The sequence below is a fragment of the Tenrec ecaudatus genome, chromosome 11 (assembly GCF_050624435.1).
Source record: "Tenrec ecaudatus isolate mTenEca1 chromosome 11, mTenEca1.hap1, whole genome shotgun sequence".
Taxonomy (NCBI): domain Eukaryota; kingdom Metazoa; phylum Chordata; class Mammalia; order Afrosoricida; family Tenrecidae; genus Tenrec; species Tenrec ecaudatus.
This window is the reverse complement of record NC_134540.1, coordinates 66,836,704-66,854,691: the sequence shown is the minus strand read 5'-3', so window position 1 is coordinate 66,854,691 and position 17,988 is coordinate 66,836,704. Positions and strand designations below refer to the sequence as shown.

General features: G+C 50.8%; 1 protein-coding gene across 1 annotated transcript in view; it reads right to left on the bottom strand.

Annotated features, from left to right (window-relative positions):
* PAX8 (paired box 8) overlaps nucleotides 1-17,988 on the bottom strand; it is an 81,340-nt gene that overhangs the window by 50,804 nt on the left and 12,548 nt on the right. The window contains exons 2-4 of the mRNA XM_075562660.1: nucleotides 13,027-13,134; nucleotides 12,128-12,426; nucleotides 11,487-11,619 (exon numbers count right to left, since the gene is read on the bottom strand). Coding sequence (XP_075418775.1) covers nucleotides 11,487-11,619; nucleotides 12,128-12,426; nucleotides 13,027-13,134 — 540 coding nt within the window. The remainder of the gene's footprint in view (nucleotides 1-11,486; nucleotides 11,620-12,127; nucleotides 12,427-13,026; nucleotides 13,135-17,988) is intronic.

Genomic DNA, 17,988 nt, shown 5'->3' with positions numbered 1-17,988 from the left:
ATTTTTCAGTGTTGTATCGTCCATGTATGTATAAGTCACAGTTTGTTTATTCATCTGTGGATGGACATTTAGGAGTGGCATCGCTGGATCATATAGCGTATCTATATTTCGCTCTTTAAGGACGCTCTATGCTAGTCTCACCAGCAGTCTATGAGAGTTCCAATTTCCCTGTAACCCCCCCAGAATTCATTGTTTTCTGTTTTGTTGTTGTTGCTCTTTTATCAGTGCCATTGGTCCTGGAGTGAAGTGCTAACCTCAAGGTCAGCGGTTTGAAACCACCAGTGGCTCTGAGGGAGAAAGATGAGGCTTTCTACGCCTATAAAAAGTTACAATCTTGGAAACTCACAAGGGCACTGCTACTCTGTTTCAAAGGGTCACCATGAGTTGGAATCAACTCCATGGCAGTGAATTGCTTGTTTATTTATTGGTTAGTGATCAAAAATATCCCTTCATGTGCTTGTTGACCACCTGAATGTCTTCTCTTGTGAAGTATCTGTTCGGGTACTTTGCCCATTTTTAAGTTGGATCGTTTGTATTTTTGAGGTTTTCTATAATTTGTAGATTTTCTATATTTTTGAGTTTTCTATAAATTATAGAGATCAGACTTTTGTCAGATCTGTCATTGCCTAAGAATGTCCCCCTGTTCTGCAGGTTCTCCTTTGAGTCTTTGGGTGAAATCTTGTGATGAGTGTTGTAAGCAATTTTTAGAAGGTTTGCTGGTGTAGCTTTTGCTGCCTGTGTATTTGTAGTTACGCTTGATTTTTTTTAATGCCATACTTTAGGGTCCCTATCTTTGTCTCTATTTTTTTCCTTTGATGATCTTTATAGTTTTAGGGTTATGATTTAATTATTTGATTCATTTTGTTACATTTTATTTTTCTGCAAATGGATATCCAGTTTTGCAGTACTTTTGTTAAAGAGACAATATCACAACTACGTAATGGGCATGAACCCCTTGTCAGAGATCAGCTGTCGGGAAGTAGACGGACTGGCTTCGGAGTTCTCACTTGTGTTCTCTTGGTCCGCGTGCCTTGTTACAGTCGGTTGTTGTGACTCCCGTGGCTGCAGTGACTCTGAGGTCAGGAAGTAGGAATCCCCTACGTCGTTCCTCTTCAGGAACACTGGAGCTCGCCAGGTCCCCCTTTCAGTTCTGCATAAAATCGGTGATTAATTCCTCCTTTCCTTCATCAGTCCAAGTTTCAAGCATGTTGTTGGAATGTGGACGGATGGGCTCGTCATATGACCGGCACACCTGTGCTATGCCGTGTGCCTGGAAGAGGGTTTTGTGAACCCCAAAAAGGTGAGATGAGGGCCCCACAATGTGGCTTTATCTCTGGGAGGCAGCGATGCGGATTCCCTATTATTTCAATCCTGGCCATGACTTTTCAGAGGACATGTTGAGCGTAGCAGCTCTCCGAACCAGGGAGCTGCAGCCACCATGTGGACATCAGGCAGTTCCAGAGCCAACATCAACACGATAGATGCTCATGCTTGTTCAGAGAGGGACATCATCCAGCAGTAAGCTCAACATGTGTCACAGCACGAGATCCTAGACACTAGGAAAATATGAGATATCGGCTATGGAATAGACTGTTTTTCATAAGGAAATTTAATATGGAAGTTATTTTTTAATCCACAAGCATATTTTTTCTTCCATTGATCTTTAGTTTTCTTATGACATGACCACCTCTGCCTATTCTTCAGGGAAATACACTTTTGAGAACCATTAATTTGTGAACATTTTACAAATAAGATTGAGTAAATGGACACACTCTTCACTAACACACTCTTGATGATCATCAGAAGCGGCTACAGTCGGCACAGGGTTGTGTGTCCACACTTTCCCTTTAGTCTGCAGTGAGCAGGAGCGAGCAGGAGCTTGGGTGGAGTGGATTCTAACAGGAGTTGGGGAGAGGACCAAGAGTCTGCAGGAGGAGGAGTTGCCCACATTTCTGAGCGAGTGCGGAATCTTGGTGACGTTCTCCCATCTTCTAAAGAGAAGCGCCCAGTGCTGTCATCTTTAGGGAATCAAGAGGTCGGATTCTGGACTAGAGGAGTTCTGCTGCTGTTCCCAGACAGGAACGAAGAGCACCATGAACTTGAGCTGGTGCCAGCGGTTCTGACACTGTTGACCAGACTAAATGGCTGGCCATCCTGGAGCCTTCCCTGAGAGCAGGAATGATTGATGAAGGCCCCTGAAAAGTCTCCATCATGCTCCACACCCTATACCTTTAGTGCTGTGCCCACATGGGCAGGCAGCGCCAGGGGCATGGCTAGGCACCAGGAATACTGCTATTCAGAGCTCAACCCGTAAGTTGGAAGAACAGGGAGGTGACAGGTTAGGGCATTGTAGATTCAATGGCGGCACATCGCACTTCACAGAAAAGATGCTCTGGTTAACTCAGACCTTGCTTTCCTAATTATGCCTGTTATTTGCTCCTTCTCCAGCAGCCGTGAATTCAGCCAGAACACTTGGAGGCATGCCTCCCTGGGTCTTTGAGAACAGGGGCTTCTCTGGTCTTCTTTTCATTGCTGCAGACCTAGGTTAGCCAAACTCGCGGCTCTCAATTCCGTTTCAAGTCTTCACTGCCATGGAGTTGATTGTGAATCATAGCAACCACACTGGAAAGAGTAGAACTGCCCCTTGCGGGTTTCTGAACCGCTAAATATTTATGGGAGCAGAAAGCCTTGTCATTCTTCCACGACCCTCTTTCAGGCAGTAAGTCTGAACCCCATTTTACCGGCGAGGAAATAGTCTCAGGAGCACATGCAGATGGTAAATGCACAACAGGGATTCAAAGCCAGGTCAGTGGGACTCCCAAGTCCAACCTTATAAGCACTGCCTTTGAGTCTCCGCTCAAAGGGACAAGTAAGCGCTCCGTGTCAAGAAAGGTTCTATCTGCACTGGGAAAATTGATGAACACACACAAAATAGCCTGTAAACAATAGAAGGCAGTGCATAATTGTGTCTAAGCCTGGAGGTACAGAGAGTGACTGCCAGAGTGTTCGGGATGAAGAGAAGCGTGGGCAGGAACGCAATGTACTCTTAGGCCTCAGATCTCCCAGAAAGATGGACACCTTCCAACCAATGAGACCTCACCATGCCCCGAGGGAAGAGGGAAGGAGAGCCTCGGGGACAACAACTGTGTCACTACCTCCAGGACGGCTCAGAGTCCTTCGCTTGTAAGATGGTGAGCGCGGCAGCCTGCAGCAGGCCTTTTGCAGGCAGGGACACCTGTGCAGAGAACCAGGTAGCCAACAGGAGAGGTAGGACATGTAGGATGTAGGGATCTTTCTAACAGGGGCACTGTCATGTCACCAGAGAACATTGGCGTTGCGAGGACCCATGTCTCACTGCCAAGGAGATGGAAGGCTTCCAGAGAGAGCAATGTTTTAGTCTGTTTGACAATCTACGAAGTCACAGGGATGAAATATTGGAAGCATTCACTGTGTTGTGATTAGAAAACGTAGGCATATGTTTCCACAACTTTGGCACCTAAAGCTCTGCCCTGATTTTGCCAGGCTACGTAAACCAGAGCCTCCATGTAAACATCATGGCGCTGGGCTCACCCCTCCACGGGCTCACAGGCTGCCTGTCTTTGGGAACAATGAATGCTCCCGAGACCCACCCAAATCCAACTGGCCAGATGAGTTTAGCTTTCTCGGGCAACTTGGCTGCATGGTGGTGGCTATTCAAGATAAATGACCTTGAGTTCGCTTGCTGAATAGGTTGTCTATTTTCCGCTTTTGTGCCTCAGCTGAATTGTTTTGTCTGACTATTTTCCCCTCCTGATTCTCTGGATCTGACCTCTTGAGAAAGAAGCCCAAGATTCTAGTTCTCTACACTGAAAAGGTGCCTCACAGCCCTGGCAGCAAATGCCACCACCGCCAGTGTCACTGCCCACCCATTGTGGGCAACACCCTACAAGGGCTCATTACACTAAATGAAACCACCGACCCTCCAGCTCTCGCTGCTTCCTAGCCCATGTCTAACACGTCTTCCACCAGGAGACTCCTCCCTCCCAACCTCATCCAAGTTATAGTCAACCTGGGCCTACGTGTCAGGAGGCCACTCCCATTCCTACCACCTCTATTGGAGACTTTTCAAGAGCCAACCTCCATATAGCATAACTCGATGTTATTACCTGGTGCTCAGCTGATGGCAGATGTTTAAATGTCAACTGAGGTTTGCCATAATGCGCAAACTAGATTGTTATGATGCAAGGTAGGAAAACATAAGGCAAAGGCGACACCCAAATCCCCTGAAACAAGTCTTCCCGAGCCCGGGACCATTCTGGATTCCAATAAGAAGCCCACGGGAGCCTCTTCCTAGCACGAGCCTAGAGCATCCTCTGTGTCCAGGTGTTCTGGTAGAATGAAATAAGCCATTCCTTTTCAGGTCAGCTGATAACAAGCACAGAGGTCTCAGCCAGAAACCCCTAGTAGCTCTTCATTTAATCCCATTACCAGCTACGTGAAGGCCCCGGCTGGCATACATGGTCAAGCGCTGCTCTCCTACCGAGGCTGGTGTGGTGGTTTGAAGCAACCCCCACCCCCACCCCCCAACCAGGACACCTTGGAAGACACGGTTGGTGGTTGACTTCCAGAACGTCGCAGCCATGTAAACCCTATGGAGTTCCGATCTCTTCGGAAACACATACGACGCACGTCAGCTGGAATGGACTGGAAGGCAATGGAGGAACTGAGAGGGTGGAGGGGGAGGGATAAAAGATGATTGCCCTCATCCATGTGGAATATTAGCAAATCTGTGCTAAATTTTAACCGGAACCAAATGTCAGCACTGGGTCTCAAGTGACTCACAGAGAACTGCACAGGAAGTAGTCCAAGGACATATGCTATTTTTGAGTTGGCCTGGGACAGTCTTCGGGAGCTGTCTTCTCCGGTGACCACTATGTGGAACAGGGAAAAGTCTTTGGGGCAGACACTCAACTATGCCAGGTAAAGCGTCCTGGAAGTCCCCACAACACTTCCATAATGTATACCACTGAGGAACGCAGCCCCGAGAGACTATGGTCTTGCTTAAGGTCACAGAGTGAGGGCGAGTAGTAAGGTCTGAGTCAAACACGAAGTCTCCAGTCCTTGGCCCCTCTTGCTGTCTGATAGCGAAAGTGGGGTATGGACAATGTCACAGTGGTTTTAAAAGCTCCTCATCCCCTTGACACTTGGTGACCCCTGAGTTTGTCCTAGCAATAGTCATTCTGCTGCCCCCCCCAGGGAAGCTAGAGACTCCAAACTGCAGTGCACAGAGAGACCTGGCTGAATGCAAACACACAGCTCACGTGATCCCCGCAGGCAGAGTAAGCTGTCCCTCTCTTAGATACGTCACCAACCCTGCTCCCTGGACCTTTCCGCAGTACTGGCCTGCCTGTGACAAGATGTCCCTGTGGACTAATTAGCACTAACTATCCAGGTCACTTGAAGGCCACTTAGAACAACAAGTGAACAAGACCCATCCGATGACAGGAGAAGAAAGAGAGCAGAGGAAGGAAGGGGAGGAAGACATGTCTTTTCATCCTCCCCCCCCCCCCCCTTAAACTAAAGGCAGATTGGCATTTCAAAGACACAACTTGCCCAGGGGTTAAGGCAGCTTCTCTCTGCACACCTTAAAAAGGGGACAACGTTACCAAGAAAGCGTCTTTCAGTCTAAGGGTGCAAAGGACACTTTGACAGAAGTCTCTAAAGTGCAGATACCTTGGTTGTGAATGCTGGAGCGGGAGGCCACCCTGAGGAAGCAGGAAAGGGGGCGGACCCACATTTGGGGAAGGTGCTGCCCCAGGGGGCCCATGCCTGCACTGCTGCAGGTGGATGGGGCATCCAAGACTGGTCTCTGGTTGTGCGGGAACTCCGCAGCTGTTTCTGGGCCACGGGCAGACTCCCTGGTCCCACACGGCCCAGGCAGGGGGGCAGCATCCAGCTGGAAGGTGCTGAAGAATAGTCACCCCGCTGTCCTCCTGTCACAACTCTGAGAGGGAGAGATCTGTGGTGGTGCCCTTGGCTAGAAGGGTACTCCACAAAAGGTGAGTTTCTGAGACTGTAACTCTTTGGGAGTAGAAAGCCCCATCTTTCTCCCTAGGACAGGCTGGAGGTTTCCAACTGCCAGCCTTTTCAATCACAATCCAGCACGTAACCAACACATCTCCAGGGCTCCCAGGTGTGGGTACAGGATTATGTTCAAAGAAGACCCTCTCCTCTTTCTCTCCTATTGAAGACACCCACCCTCCTTTGTGGCACAAATTGTTCAGTGCTCAAATGCTAATCAAAAGGTCTAAGGTGTGAACCCACCCAGTAGCTCTAAGAGACAAAGACCTGTGATCAACTTCTGGTGAGATGATGGCCAAGTTCTCCGATATCACCGGGGGGTTGCTATGAGTGAAGATCCAATGGATGGCGGAGAACGATGGCCATCTCAGGCTCCCCCACAGCAACCGCCCAGCGAAGCCTCCAGACAGGGGCCACTCTGCTCCTTGGACAGACAGGGGAATGCAAACTAATTCCAGAGTTCTATCTTAATTAAGTTCAGGACACTGAGGAAAAAACAAGCTGCTAGTTTGAAGACCCTGCTTGTCTCTCCAGATATGCAGCCATGCACCCTCTTACGAAGGGTGCTGGAGGGTGTTCCCACTAGGGATGCAGGTGTGGACAGTCTAGTGCTGCAAAGATTTTAGGGTGGAGTAAAAGGGGAGTCAGAGTCTGATCCACCTCTCTGAGCAATCATTCCCGTCTCCCAGACCGTCCATACCACGACCTTCCAAGCAGAGTTGACAGGAGACACAAACGTGCTAGTTCCTGCAACTGTGGTAGCCCCAGGCAAGACTGATGACAGTGTCCATTTTTGGAGGGCGCAGCAAGCCCGAGGACCCATGTGTGCTCAGCTCTACAAGGCTCCCTTCTGTCTTGGGAAGTAAAAGTGATAGCGGCAGAGACCTGGAAGCTGTGAGGCCGGCCACATCCCAGCAATACTTGACTTCTCATAAAACATCCAAGACGGGACTCTGGGAAGGGGGATTCTCAGGAATCAAGATGGAAAGAAGATCCAAGAGTACTCGTGAACTCCCTCCACTTGATGTGGAACATGCCTCAGTAAAGAACTGCTGGGGTCTACCCAGGCTCCCTCCCGAGGAAGGGTCCCAGTCAAGGTGCAATCCAGACTCAGCGAATTGTTCATTTAAAGTAGAAATCTTCCCATGGGGCTATTTCTGGTCACACAAAAGGTCATTGGTAGAGAGGGTGCCGTGCCAGAGGGGTTTCAACAACCCAAACAGACTTGTCTTCCTAAGCCTTGACTCGATGGAAGGCAATGATTCTGAGTCCTCCAAGAGGGCCTCGTCATGCACGAAAGAAGGGTGGGTACCTCTGCTCGGCCTACCCTGACCCCCAAAGGAAGCTTTGACAGAGGTCTCTAGTGCCAGAGCCACTCATTGGCCATGACTGGTTGCTACCAGAGTGGGCAGCACCCCAGAGACCATAATCTCAAGAACCAGGAGACCCCTGGATCTCTGTTCTTCACACTCTTTCTGCAGATGAGATCCCCACCGGAAGCAGTCATTTCGGGCAGTTTCCATGAGGAAGGCCTTTGAATTCTCTCTCTCTTTGAAAATCCCCCCACAACCGATCCGGAGCTAGGTACTAGTTCCAGTCTGAATGTAGAAAGACTCACTCTCCCAAGTTGTGAGTTTAGTGAACCATTCTCCTCTCTGAGTCTACGTGTGAAGGGAGACAGGTGGGACTCAGTGGCCTGCCCTTTCTCAAAGTCTGAGCTATAACGAAATGAAGGCTCCCTTCCCAGACTTTCCCGCCTCCAGCACAGCGCACGCACACAAACACACACACACACACACACACACACACACACACACATTCTCCTCCATCATCTATTCTCCCTTTTATCTTTTGGCTCCTTCTGGACTCGGAACCACAAAGCTCCAGCTTTCTCAACTCAACTGAGAACTCAGCCCCTCTTGGCCTGATAAATAGACCAGCTTTAAAATGCTTGGAATGAAGGCAGACCAACTGTAGCGAGAGACAGCAAACACATCCATGCGCCAGTCAACCCTAGCAAGCTTGAGATGAGGAGAGGCGGGTCCCCCCAGAGATGTCCAGGGTGCCAGATCAGGCTGGGGGTGGGGGAGCTGTGGGCTTCAAAGCAGCCACAAAGCAGCCTTCCTCTGCCTCAGTTATGCGCCAGAGGAGAGGAGTCATCTGGGAATCTGACCAGGATCCCGTTTGGTTGTTCCTGAGGATACCCAACTCTGGCAGCTTGTCCCCCATCTGTTTGGAAATACCCAGAGAGATGGGAATCCAGCTTCATCCCTCGATCGCAAGGGGTTTTTCCTCAAGTGCTCTGTGCACAGGTGAAGGCAGCCAGTAAGAGACTCTGAATCTTTCCTAAAATAGAATGTGGTGATTGCAGAATTTAATAGCCACATCGGAGGAACTTTTCCTATTGACAATATACACACCCCACTGCCGCCACACCACACACACAAATTGTTTTTATGAGAACCAATTAATAAATGCTAATTCATTCAGGCATATCTGCACCAAATTACTGTTTCATTTAATTGCAGGGGAATTTTCCATTACTAACCTCTCCCTTGCTGATTGTGTGTGTGTGTGCACGTGTGTGCATTATTTATCGATTTTTTTTAGTTTCACTAATAGTGAGGCTGGTATGCGATATTATCTGCCTTTTGTACGTCTGACATTTCTTTTTCATTTACAAGGCTTCCTCATTCTTGCGGCTTCACATCATCTGGAAGACGCATCCTTAAAGCAGTCAAGATTTCACACAGAATCGATTAGAAATGACCGTGGCTGGAATTACCCTGACGGAAGTGCGTCTTGTCTGATTGTGCCCCTCCTGTTCCAGGGGCGTGTGATTCTCCACTTTGGGGCAACGTGGAAGTGTCCATGAATCACATAGCAAACGATGGAAAGATTGTACATACACCACGCGCGCCAGAGATTACAAATCCCTTATATAAGAACATATAAGGCTCAAATCACCTGATAAGCCCCTGGAGCACCGGGAGCATTTTTTTGCTGTTCATACACATCAAAATAAAGATGATGGCGTCCACGAGCACCACCAGGAGCCTCCGAGACTACCTTGCCGGCCTCTTTTTAGACTTAGAAAAGTGGGGAGGTGGCCTAGGGGCTGTTTAGAGGTGCTCGTAGATAGTTCGAGAACAGAATTTTTATTTCCTTATACTGAATGGCAAATGTTGCATGCACCTGGCCACCTCTTTTCTGCAGTCCAGGGGTCTGTCATTCCTTTGCCTGTCAAGCCAGCTTTCTCTCTCTCCCTCCCCTTCCCCCTCCCCCTCCCCCATGCCTCCATTCAGCATCTTCCCCCTCTTCCTCCTTTCCTCTCTCGAAGTAAAATGTCCTAGCGGAGGTGAATGATTAAACTGTTTACTTCAAGGTTTAGGTATGAAAAGGCATGCCGCTGTAAGTGAAGTTTCACCTTTATCCCCAGCTCCATCAATAATTACAGAACAAGGATGACTACCCAGGGAGAAAGGCTCTAGTAAGTATGTGTTCCGCAGGCTGGCAAAGTTCAGCTTTGCTTTTCCTTTGCCGGTACGAGTTAAAAATCAGAGTAAGTTGCTCCAAAAGGAAGTCAGCACACGAAGGGCTTCTGGAGACCTCTACACCCCGAAAACGTCCGCCTCGCCCACACTGGAGATTTGAGGCGGACTAAGAGAAAGTTGTGACTTGATCCACTAGTAAAATGTTCTCTTCTGCACCAACGTGTCTTTTAATGATTACAATTCCAGTAGGTTAATTTTTGCTTATTTCCCTTCCCTCCCTTTGTCCTCTTCAGAAAAATTAAGCAGAGTCCTTTTGGGGATAGATGGATAAAATTAATTAACTTTCCTTCTGCACCCAAAAAAGTTCCAAACAAATGCTTCCAACAAACATCAAAAAAGTGTCAATTAGAAATAATTACTTCTTATCAATCAGCGGGGCAATTAAAGTGACAAAGCTTGAAAAGATACTCATCTTAAAACTAATTCACAAGGTAGCTAAATTATCTCCTAATTAACTTGCATTGAGCAGGGTGGGAGGGTGGACCATCTAGAAACAAAGATGAATTGAGGAACCCCAATACCTTTTTATGTTCCTTAACACTGTTTCCCCCGTTCGGGGAAGATCTTCGTTTCAACCCAGGGAAAAAGAAAAAAGAAACACTGGGAAGAAAACAAACCCTTCCCACAGGCATGGGACCTCCTTTCTTTCTTTTAAAACGAAGAGGACGGAAGCGTCGGAAGAGCTGACGTGACAGGAATGTCTTCCTCCCTGCTCAGGGGTCTCCTTTTACTCTTTGAATAACCTATTTTCCCAGGCTAGGGGTGGAGTTTGCCAACTTATTTCAAGTAACTTTTAATGGTAACCTGCTTTCTTTTGCTAAACTCTCTTCCTCATGGCGGCCACCTTATTTACATGTTGATATTTACAAGCCATTCCTGTCTCCCCAGGCACGCATCCTGGGATAGATGACACCAGGTTTTTCCCCTAGAGACTTGGTTTCTCGATGCAACGAAAATCCGAGTGGGTTTGACATCACGTTCAAACGCCCGTACCCTGACCTTGCGCGTCCGAATCTTGAGCCCTGGGATCCCTTGATCATAAAACACAGGGGCTAAAAATGACATCTGTCTCCTAGGCAAGATCCGCGGCGGTACCCTCCCTGGCTTGAGTGGCCCTAACCTCCTGGGCAACTTTCTCCACCGCCATGGCTTTGAGGATTTCAGAAAAGATGCGCGGCCTCGTTCCCGCGAAAGGCTGCGTGGGGCCCCGCCACCCCAGAGCGTTCGCCTGGAAAACTTGGAAGCCAGTGGTCCCCAAGCCGAACCGAATTCAGAGAGGAAGCTGGGGGTGATGATGGTGGAAAGTGGCTAAACCCTGAAAGAAAATGGGTTTATAAAAACAAAAGTGTCCGTTTAGAAATGAGCTTTCAAGAATCTTGGGCAACAACGTCACGTCCACTGACCAAGGAAACACGCACAGGAGTGTTCAGGTTTGCCCAAGGCGGGGTTCGGAAACGAAACACGGGAGCTTCCAGCCTTTGGAACGCGACTTTCTTTTGGTTTCATTACCATTAAACTCGCTCTCCCTCCCTTTATTGTTTTGGAGCAGATAGGCTCTACCTTCCCAGGCCAGAAACCCACCTCCGTCTGCCCCAGTCTCCGAAGGACTCTGCGGACCCCCGCCCCAAACCCTTGGGCGATTCGCACCTGAGTTCTTCAGAAAGATGTGCGTTGCCCTCTGGGCTAGTCGCTGATGGAAAAGACAATGTAAACTGAGTCGTGGTGGCTGGTGTTTGGGTCCAGGGTGCCTGGATTCCCGTTTACGCCAACGAACCACCCTTGGGCACCGCGGCACCGGGTTGGGTAGTGTCAGAGGGCAAGGGTCTGGCCCGCCGGGTCAGTTCGAAGTCGGAGCGCACCCCTGGCTCCCACCGCCTCCCGGTGGACCTGGGAAGGTCGCGGGAGGAGGGTCGAGCCGCAGACGCAGCTGAGCCGTCCGGGTGCACCAGCGGGGATCAGGCACCTCGCACTCTCCAGTAGAGACCATCTCGTCCTGCGCCCAGGTCTGGCGAGAGACCAGGGGGTGCCAAACCCTTGTCCCGACTTCAGAAAGTCGCCACGGAGGGCGCCTGGGCCCCGGAGCTGCTGGTGAAGGGAGGCCGGCCAGCCCTCAGGGTTCCCCGGCCAGCCGACCCTGCGGCGGCCGGACAAAGTGCCCTGACCTCGACTCAGACAGGCCTAGGAGCGGCCAGGCCTTGCGGCGGGCGGCGGGGCGGCGAGGGAGCGGCTGTCCGCGGGGAGCGGAGGGCCAGGTGTCAGCGTCCTGGGACCTGGCTCTGGGGTTCTAGCCAGAACTGGCTGAGATACCCTACAGGCGCTCCGGGAGGGGACGCCCCTGCCCCGAGCCCCGAGGCTCCTCCACACAGCCGGGCGACGCTGCGCGCTCGGCTAAATAGAGACCTCAGCCGCGCGCGGCACCCGATCCGACCCTCCTTATTATAACAAATGTCCCGTTTGCCTAGCGGGACTTCATATTCGCCTAGAATTCATCTGAAATATTGATTTCCTCTCACTTCGCCGGCCCAAATCGATCGCGCCGTGCCCTGGCCCCATAAATCGCTTTCCCGGCGGCCGGCCCGGCTCCATCCATCACCGCGGGCCGCGCCGCGCCTCAGCCCTCCGTCCGCACTCGCTCCGCACGGGGCGCCCGTGCCCACCGCGTCGCCGGTCCGGGCCAGCCCGGAGCCTAGGGCGCCTTCCGGGCTCGGTCCTCGCCTGGGCCGGGCCGCCAGGGTGGGGAGAGGCAGCCCCGCGGCCAGCGCTTGGCGGGCGCACTTGCAGGCCCGAGTCCTGGCGCGCGTGGGGAGGACAGCTCGGCCCCGCGGGCAGCGAAACCCTCATAGGTCCTTCGCTCTGGGCCCTGCTCTCTGTCCGCCTGGTGCTAGGCTAGGAGGGATCCCGGGGCATCGGAGTGCGCTCCTAGTACCCAGGTTTTGGACCACTGGCTTCTTTCCCTTTGGCTTGAAAGGCGGGTGGGGTGGGGTGGGGGCGTCTATTCAGGGTCCTGCTGGGGGAACCACAGGCCAGGGTTGCGCACAGCCACCCGGGAACCAGGGTTTCCAGGGACTCTGCAAGCCTAGCACCTGCGCAGCCCAAGGCCTAAGGGCACTCAGGGTGCCCACTGGACCGGCTGTGCGCAGGTGGTGGTGGGACATCAGAAAACAACCCCCCGATCCCCCCATGGAGAGCCACCCCCCTCCTGCCGCTTCGTGAGGTTCGCACAAACCCAGGCCTGGGAAAGGCAGCTCCCGGGGCCCTAGAGTGGCGACTCCAAACGGGAGAAACAGGCCCTAGGCGCCCTCAGCTTCGTGCTGGGAGCCCAAAGCGTACATTCCCCCAACCCCACCGACCAGAGCGCACGCACGGACGCACGATGGTGGCACGGGGTCTTGGGGTCCTGGCCAAGCCTTACCTGATCGGATGGAGTTGTGAGGCATCTCCGGAGAGTCGCTTGCAGCCCGCCAAAGGCTCGGGGCTTCCTCGCGCAGGTCCTGGCAGCACCCGCCGCCACGCTGCTGCCCTGCACAGACCCAGGAAAAGGGGCATGAGGTTGAATGCCTACTGAAGGAGACACCCCTCCCCGGGCCTGTCCCCTAGGTTTCCATCGCTTGCCAGGAGGGGTGGGGGAGTTCTTAGATGTAGTGGGGTCAACCTCAGCCTGGTCTAGGGAATACATAGCCCAGGGGGTCCTGGATTGAGAATGTGCAGAGGAAGCCCCAAACTCCAGTCCCGGTGTCCTAACCCTCTGAGATCCCCTGTCCCCTTTAACTTGAGAAGGAAAGCTTGCAAGGTTCCCGAGACTGCTGCCTTCTCTAAGAGCCGCTCTCTCCCAGCCAGCTTCCAACCAGCCCATAAGCAGCATACCTGGCCACCAGCAGGCCCCCACTGCTTGGGTCTGCCAGCGAGGGTGCCCTGGGCCCTGTTTCTCCCCTGCTTCTGAAGTTTGTTCCCATCCACCCGGCATCACCGACTGATTTTATCCCGCGGAGGCTCTGGGAGATGGGTCTGGCGAGGCTAGAAGGCCTCGGATTGGCTGGCTGGGTGCAGGGGGGTGCGGGAAGGGGAGGATTTTGCAAGGGGGACATGGCTGAGTGGACTCAGGAGTTGGAAACATTTGCTGGAGCTTCTGTTTCCAGAGGAGAGAGGAGAGGGAAGGCAGCTGAGCCCTAAACTCCACTCAGGCAGGACTGGAAATATTCAAGGAGTGAGGGATGGAGGTCTCAGGGCCTGAAGGTGAGGGTGCCGGGGTGCCCCTGGTGCTATTCACCACGGGAAGTAAGAGACATGGACCCTCAGTGGCGCCTTCTTCTTACACTTGTGTGATTTCTGGGAGACAACCTAGTCTCCTGACCAGGAAACGTATTGGCAGGCTGGTTTCTAAGGTTAGCAGGCTGGAAGTAAGATGACCCATCTTCTCATCACTGGCGTTGACTACTTTCTTCCAGGGCAGACCCTTCAACGTGCCCTGAGCCCATTCTTTCCTATCAGACAGGGTCCACACACTTAGTGTTCTTAGGTGAATGGAAATGGCCACGGCAAGGCCACAGGAACTCCTCCCTCTTCCCAGCCTGCAGCCACACTTGGCTCCTTGTGGCTTTCTAATTGGGGGGAGAACAGTGCAGAAGGGCAGCTGGGTTTAGAAAGGGACTGGGCTGAGCTGACTTTCTGGCCTCCTCTGAGGAAAGGACAGCAGCCTGGCCTCGGTGGGGTGTAGACTGGGGAGGGTCTCAGAGTTGAGGAGAGGAAGCCCTTAGTGAGGCAGATGCAGCTTCTACTTTTCTCCCAGGTTGCCCCCTTTGTTGAGAGAGTGGGGTTGAGTGAATATTTTGTGTGCAAAGCTGAGAGCAGCTGTCCCGGAGCGCAGGGCCTAGCCACCCCTTCACGCTGGATTCAGAGGTCCTGTAAGGGCTCTGCTGCCTGGTTGGTGGCGTGGGGTGGGGGTAGGGGGGTGGCATTTCTCTGTGACTGGAGAGAGAGAGAGAGATAACTGGGGTTATTCAGGGAGGGGTGTGTGTGTGTGTAAAACCACAAATAATTTTTCCTAGTTAAAAAAGAAAAACAAAACTCAAGGTTTTTTTTCCCCAAGTTAAATACTGCCTGTCTCGGCCTTTTTCCTCTTTCAACTTAACAAAAACGAATCATTTGGTTAAAAAATAGGAAGAGAGAATATGTGTCGAGAAATGGATATAGGGGTCTAAAATTAAATAGGTGCTTGTTGATATGCATACCCCAAATGGTTATTTAAGATTCTTTTCTAGTCCCCAAATATCCAGAAACTCCACTTCTCCAGCCAGATGCTCACTCCCTGCCCCCGAGCGGGTCAAAGATAATGGTCTGAGTTGAACAAGGCTCAGAACCAAGACCAGCAGGTGGCGGGATGGAAGAGGATCTAGGTATGTGTCCTGCCAGCCCCCAGCCCACCTTACTGCTGAGGGAGCCTTGGTGTGTAGAGGTGAAGGCACAGGTGCACTCCTTCTCTCACAAGAAGGTGGCACTGGGGGGTGGGTCACACCCACCCAGCTTGCAGGAATCTGATTCTACCCAGCAAAAGGTCACTTATCCCAACTACATGCATTCGTTCTTGCTGATGCACGGTGTGTTTCTCTGGCCCTTTCATGGTGGGGTGTGGGTGGAATTGGAGGTAAGGAGCACAGATTCACGAGGGGGGTCAGGGCGGCCCATTATCAAAGCATTCCTGTTTTCTTTGTGAGCTCCTTAAACAAAATACATTTCATGTGAAAATAATCCTCAAGGGAAAACCCTGCCAGAGCAGAGTGAGCTCCTTGTCCCCAAACTGTAGGTGAGGCCAAGAGGCTCCCCCAGAGGGAACAAGCGGGAGCAAAGAAGCCAAGCTCTTCTCTGTGATCAGGGCTAGGGAAATGTCCTTAACCAGCAACCACAACTCAGTCTCTCCAGCATCAGTCTCCTCTGGAAATATAAGATTTGAAGAAAACAAAACGAAACGAAACCCAACGCACTATGTGTGTATAGACACACACACACACACACACACACACACACACACACGCTTTTCATTGCAGTTTTGCCTCAAACTAAACCAAAACAAAAAAAACCCACGATTCTTTTAACTAAGCATAAAAAAGTAAATCCCTAGTCTGTCCTTGATGCTTTCTGAAATTTCAAAATAAATTTCACCTCAGGACACAGAGATTCTCAGATCCACAAAAAGTGTAGAAACACCTATTCTGAAAACAACATCAAGTTACAACTTTCAGTTGTCTGTTTTCCCCCCAGCGCAGTGTTTCCCCCGGGGACCTGGGAGGCCGGCTCCAGTCGGAGGTAGAGCCCACAGTAATGGTGGCTCTCCTTTCTGCTTTTCAAAGGGCAGCAGCGGAGCGGCCAGAGATGCAGGCTCTTCTTCCCCATCTTCTTCTTGTTCTGAAACATTTTATTAGGAGCTCTTACAGATATTATTGCAATCCATAGTTCCATGAGATCAAGCATAATTGCACAATTACTGTGATGATTTATTTATTTATATTGGGGGTTCTTACATCTCTTATCACACTCCATACATTCCTCCAATGTGTCAAGCACATGTGCACATATGCCACCATCATCATTTTCAAAGCATTCGCTTCCCACTTGAGCCCCTGCTATCAGCTCCCCATTTCTTCCCCCTCCCTACCCCACCTGGCCTCCCTCATGAACCCTTGATAAGTTCTAGATTATTTTTTCCATATCTTACATCGTCCTCCATCAGCCCTCACCCACTTTTCTGTTATTCGTCCCCCTGGGAGGGGGTTCTAGGGTGATCCTTGTGATCGGTTCCCCCCACCCTCCCCTAATCCTCCTGGTATCTCTACTCTTCTTGTTGGCCCTGAGGGGTTTATCTACCCTGGATTCCCTGTGTTCCGGGCTCTTATCTGTAGCAGTGTGCATGCTCTGGTCTAATCCAATTTGTAAGGTAAGATTGAGGTGATGATAATGAGGTGAAGGAAGCACCAAAGAGCTAGAGGAAAGTTGTGTGTTTCATCAGTGCTATACTGCACCCTGACTGGCTCATCTCTTCCCTGTGACCCCTCTGTGAGGGGATGTCCAATTGTCTTCAGATGAGCATTGGGTCTCCACTCCAAGCCCTGCCCCAATTCACCTTGAGGCTGGCCCCACCACGGGACACAGCATGCCTCACTGAACCCCAGTGCTGTGGGGGACAGCACTGGAGACACAGGGTGGGAATAGTGCACGGTGTGGCCCCATCATGCTGGCCCCATTACATTGAGGACATCCAGCAGAGCAGCAAGGGGAGCAGAGTGATGAACCCCCCGGGGAATACCAAAAACAGCGTGGCACCCCATCAGACTCCACTGGAAAACACTCATAAAGGCCAACAAACAGACCTTGAACTATTTATAGGCTTTTCCATTTGTGTCAGTGGCTTTCTTTTTGCTTTGTTATTTTGTTCCTGCTTTTTGCTGTTGGTATTATTGTTTTGTTGGTTTTGACTTATTTTATTTGGCTCTGCCTGGTTTTTGCACTCATTAATGTATCTGCATGTCTATATAGAAAAGATAGGCATATAAATAATTTGGAGATGAGAAGAATAGGACCATTGGTTCCCGGGGGCGGGGGGGGGGCTACGGGAGAAGGGGAGGTGGGAGAAAGGAAGGAGGGGGTGGGGGAACCAACCCAGGGACAAGGGAACAGCAAGTGAACTAAAACCAATGGAAGGAAGGTTGTAGGATACCTGGTGGGGCTCAATCAAGGGCAATGTAGCATCGAGAAATTACTAAATCCGAATGAAGGCTGAACATGATAGTGGAACAAGAGGGAAGTAAAAAGGAAATAGAGGAAAGAACCAGGAGGCAAAGGACATTTATAGAGGTCTAAATACAGGCACGTATACATGGAAATATATACATATATATAATGAGAGTGGAATAGAACTATGTACTCCTGTCTATATGTTAAGAATTAAGGTTGCAGATGGACATTGGGCCTCCCTTAACACAATAGCACTTTGTTCTAACAATCTGGCATTCTGTGATGCTCACCTTCCCGACACAATCGCTGAAGAAAAAATGGGTGCACAAGCAAATGAGGTGAAGAAAGCTGATGGTGCCTGCCTATCAAAAGATATAGCATCTGGGATCTTAAAGCCTTGAAGATAAACAAGTGGCCATCTAGCTGAGAAGCAACAAAGCCTGCATGGAAAAAGCACACCAGCCTGTGTGACCGTGAGGCATCGATGGGATCAGGTATCAGGCAGGCACTTCTTTATGGAAAGGAATAGTCTTTCAGGTTTAACATTCGAACTGTGCTAGGTGGCTGCCGCATGGCAGCCTCTATGTGCGTTTGCAAAATGCTCTGGGATTTTTAAATTCGATGTTGATCTTCTTTATATGACATAACA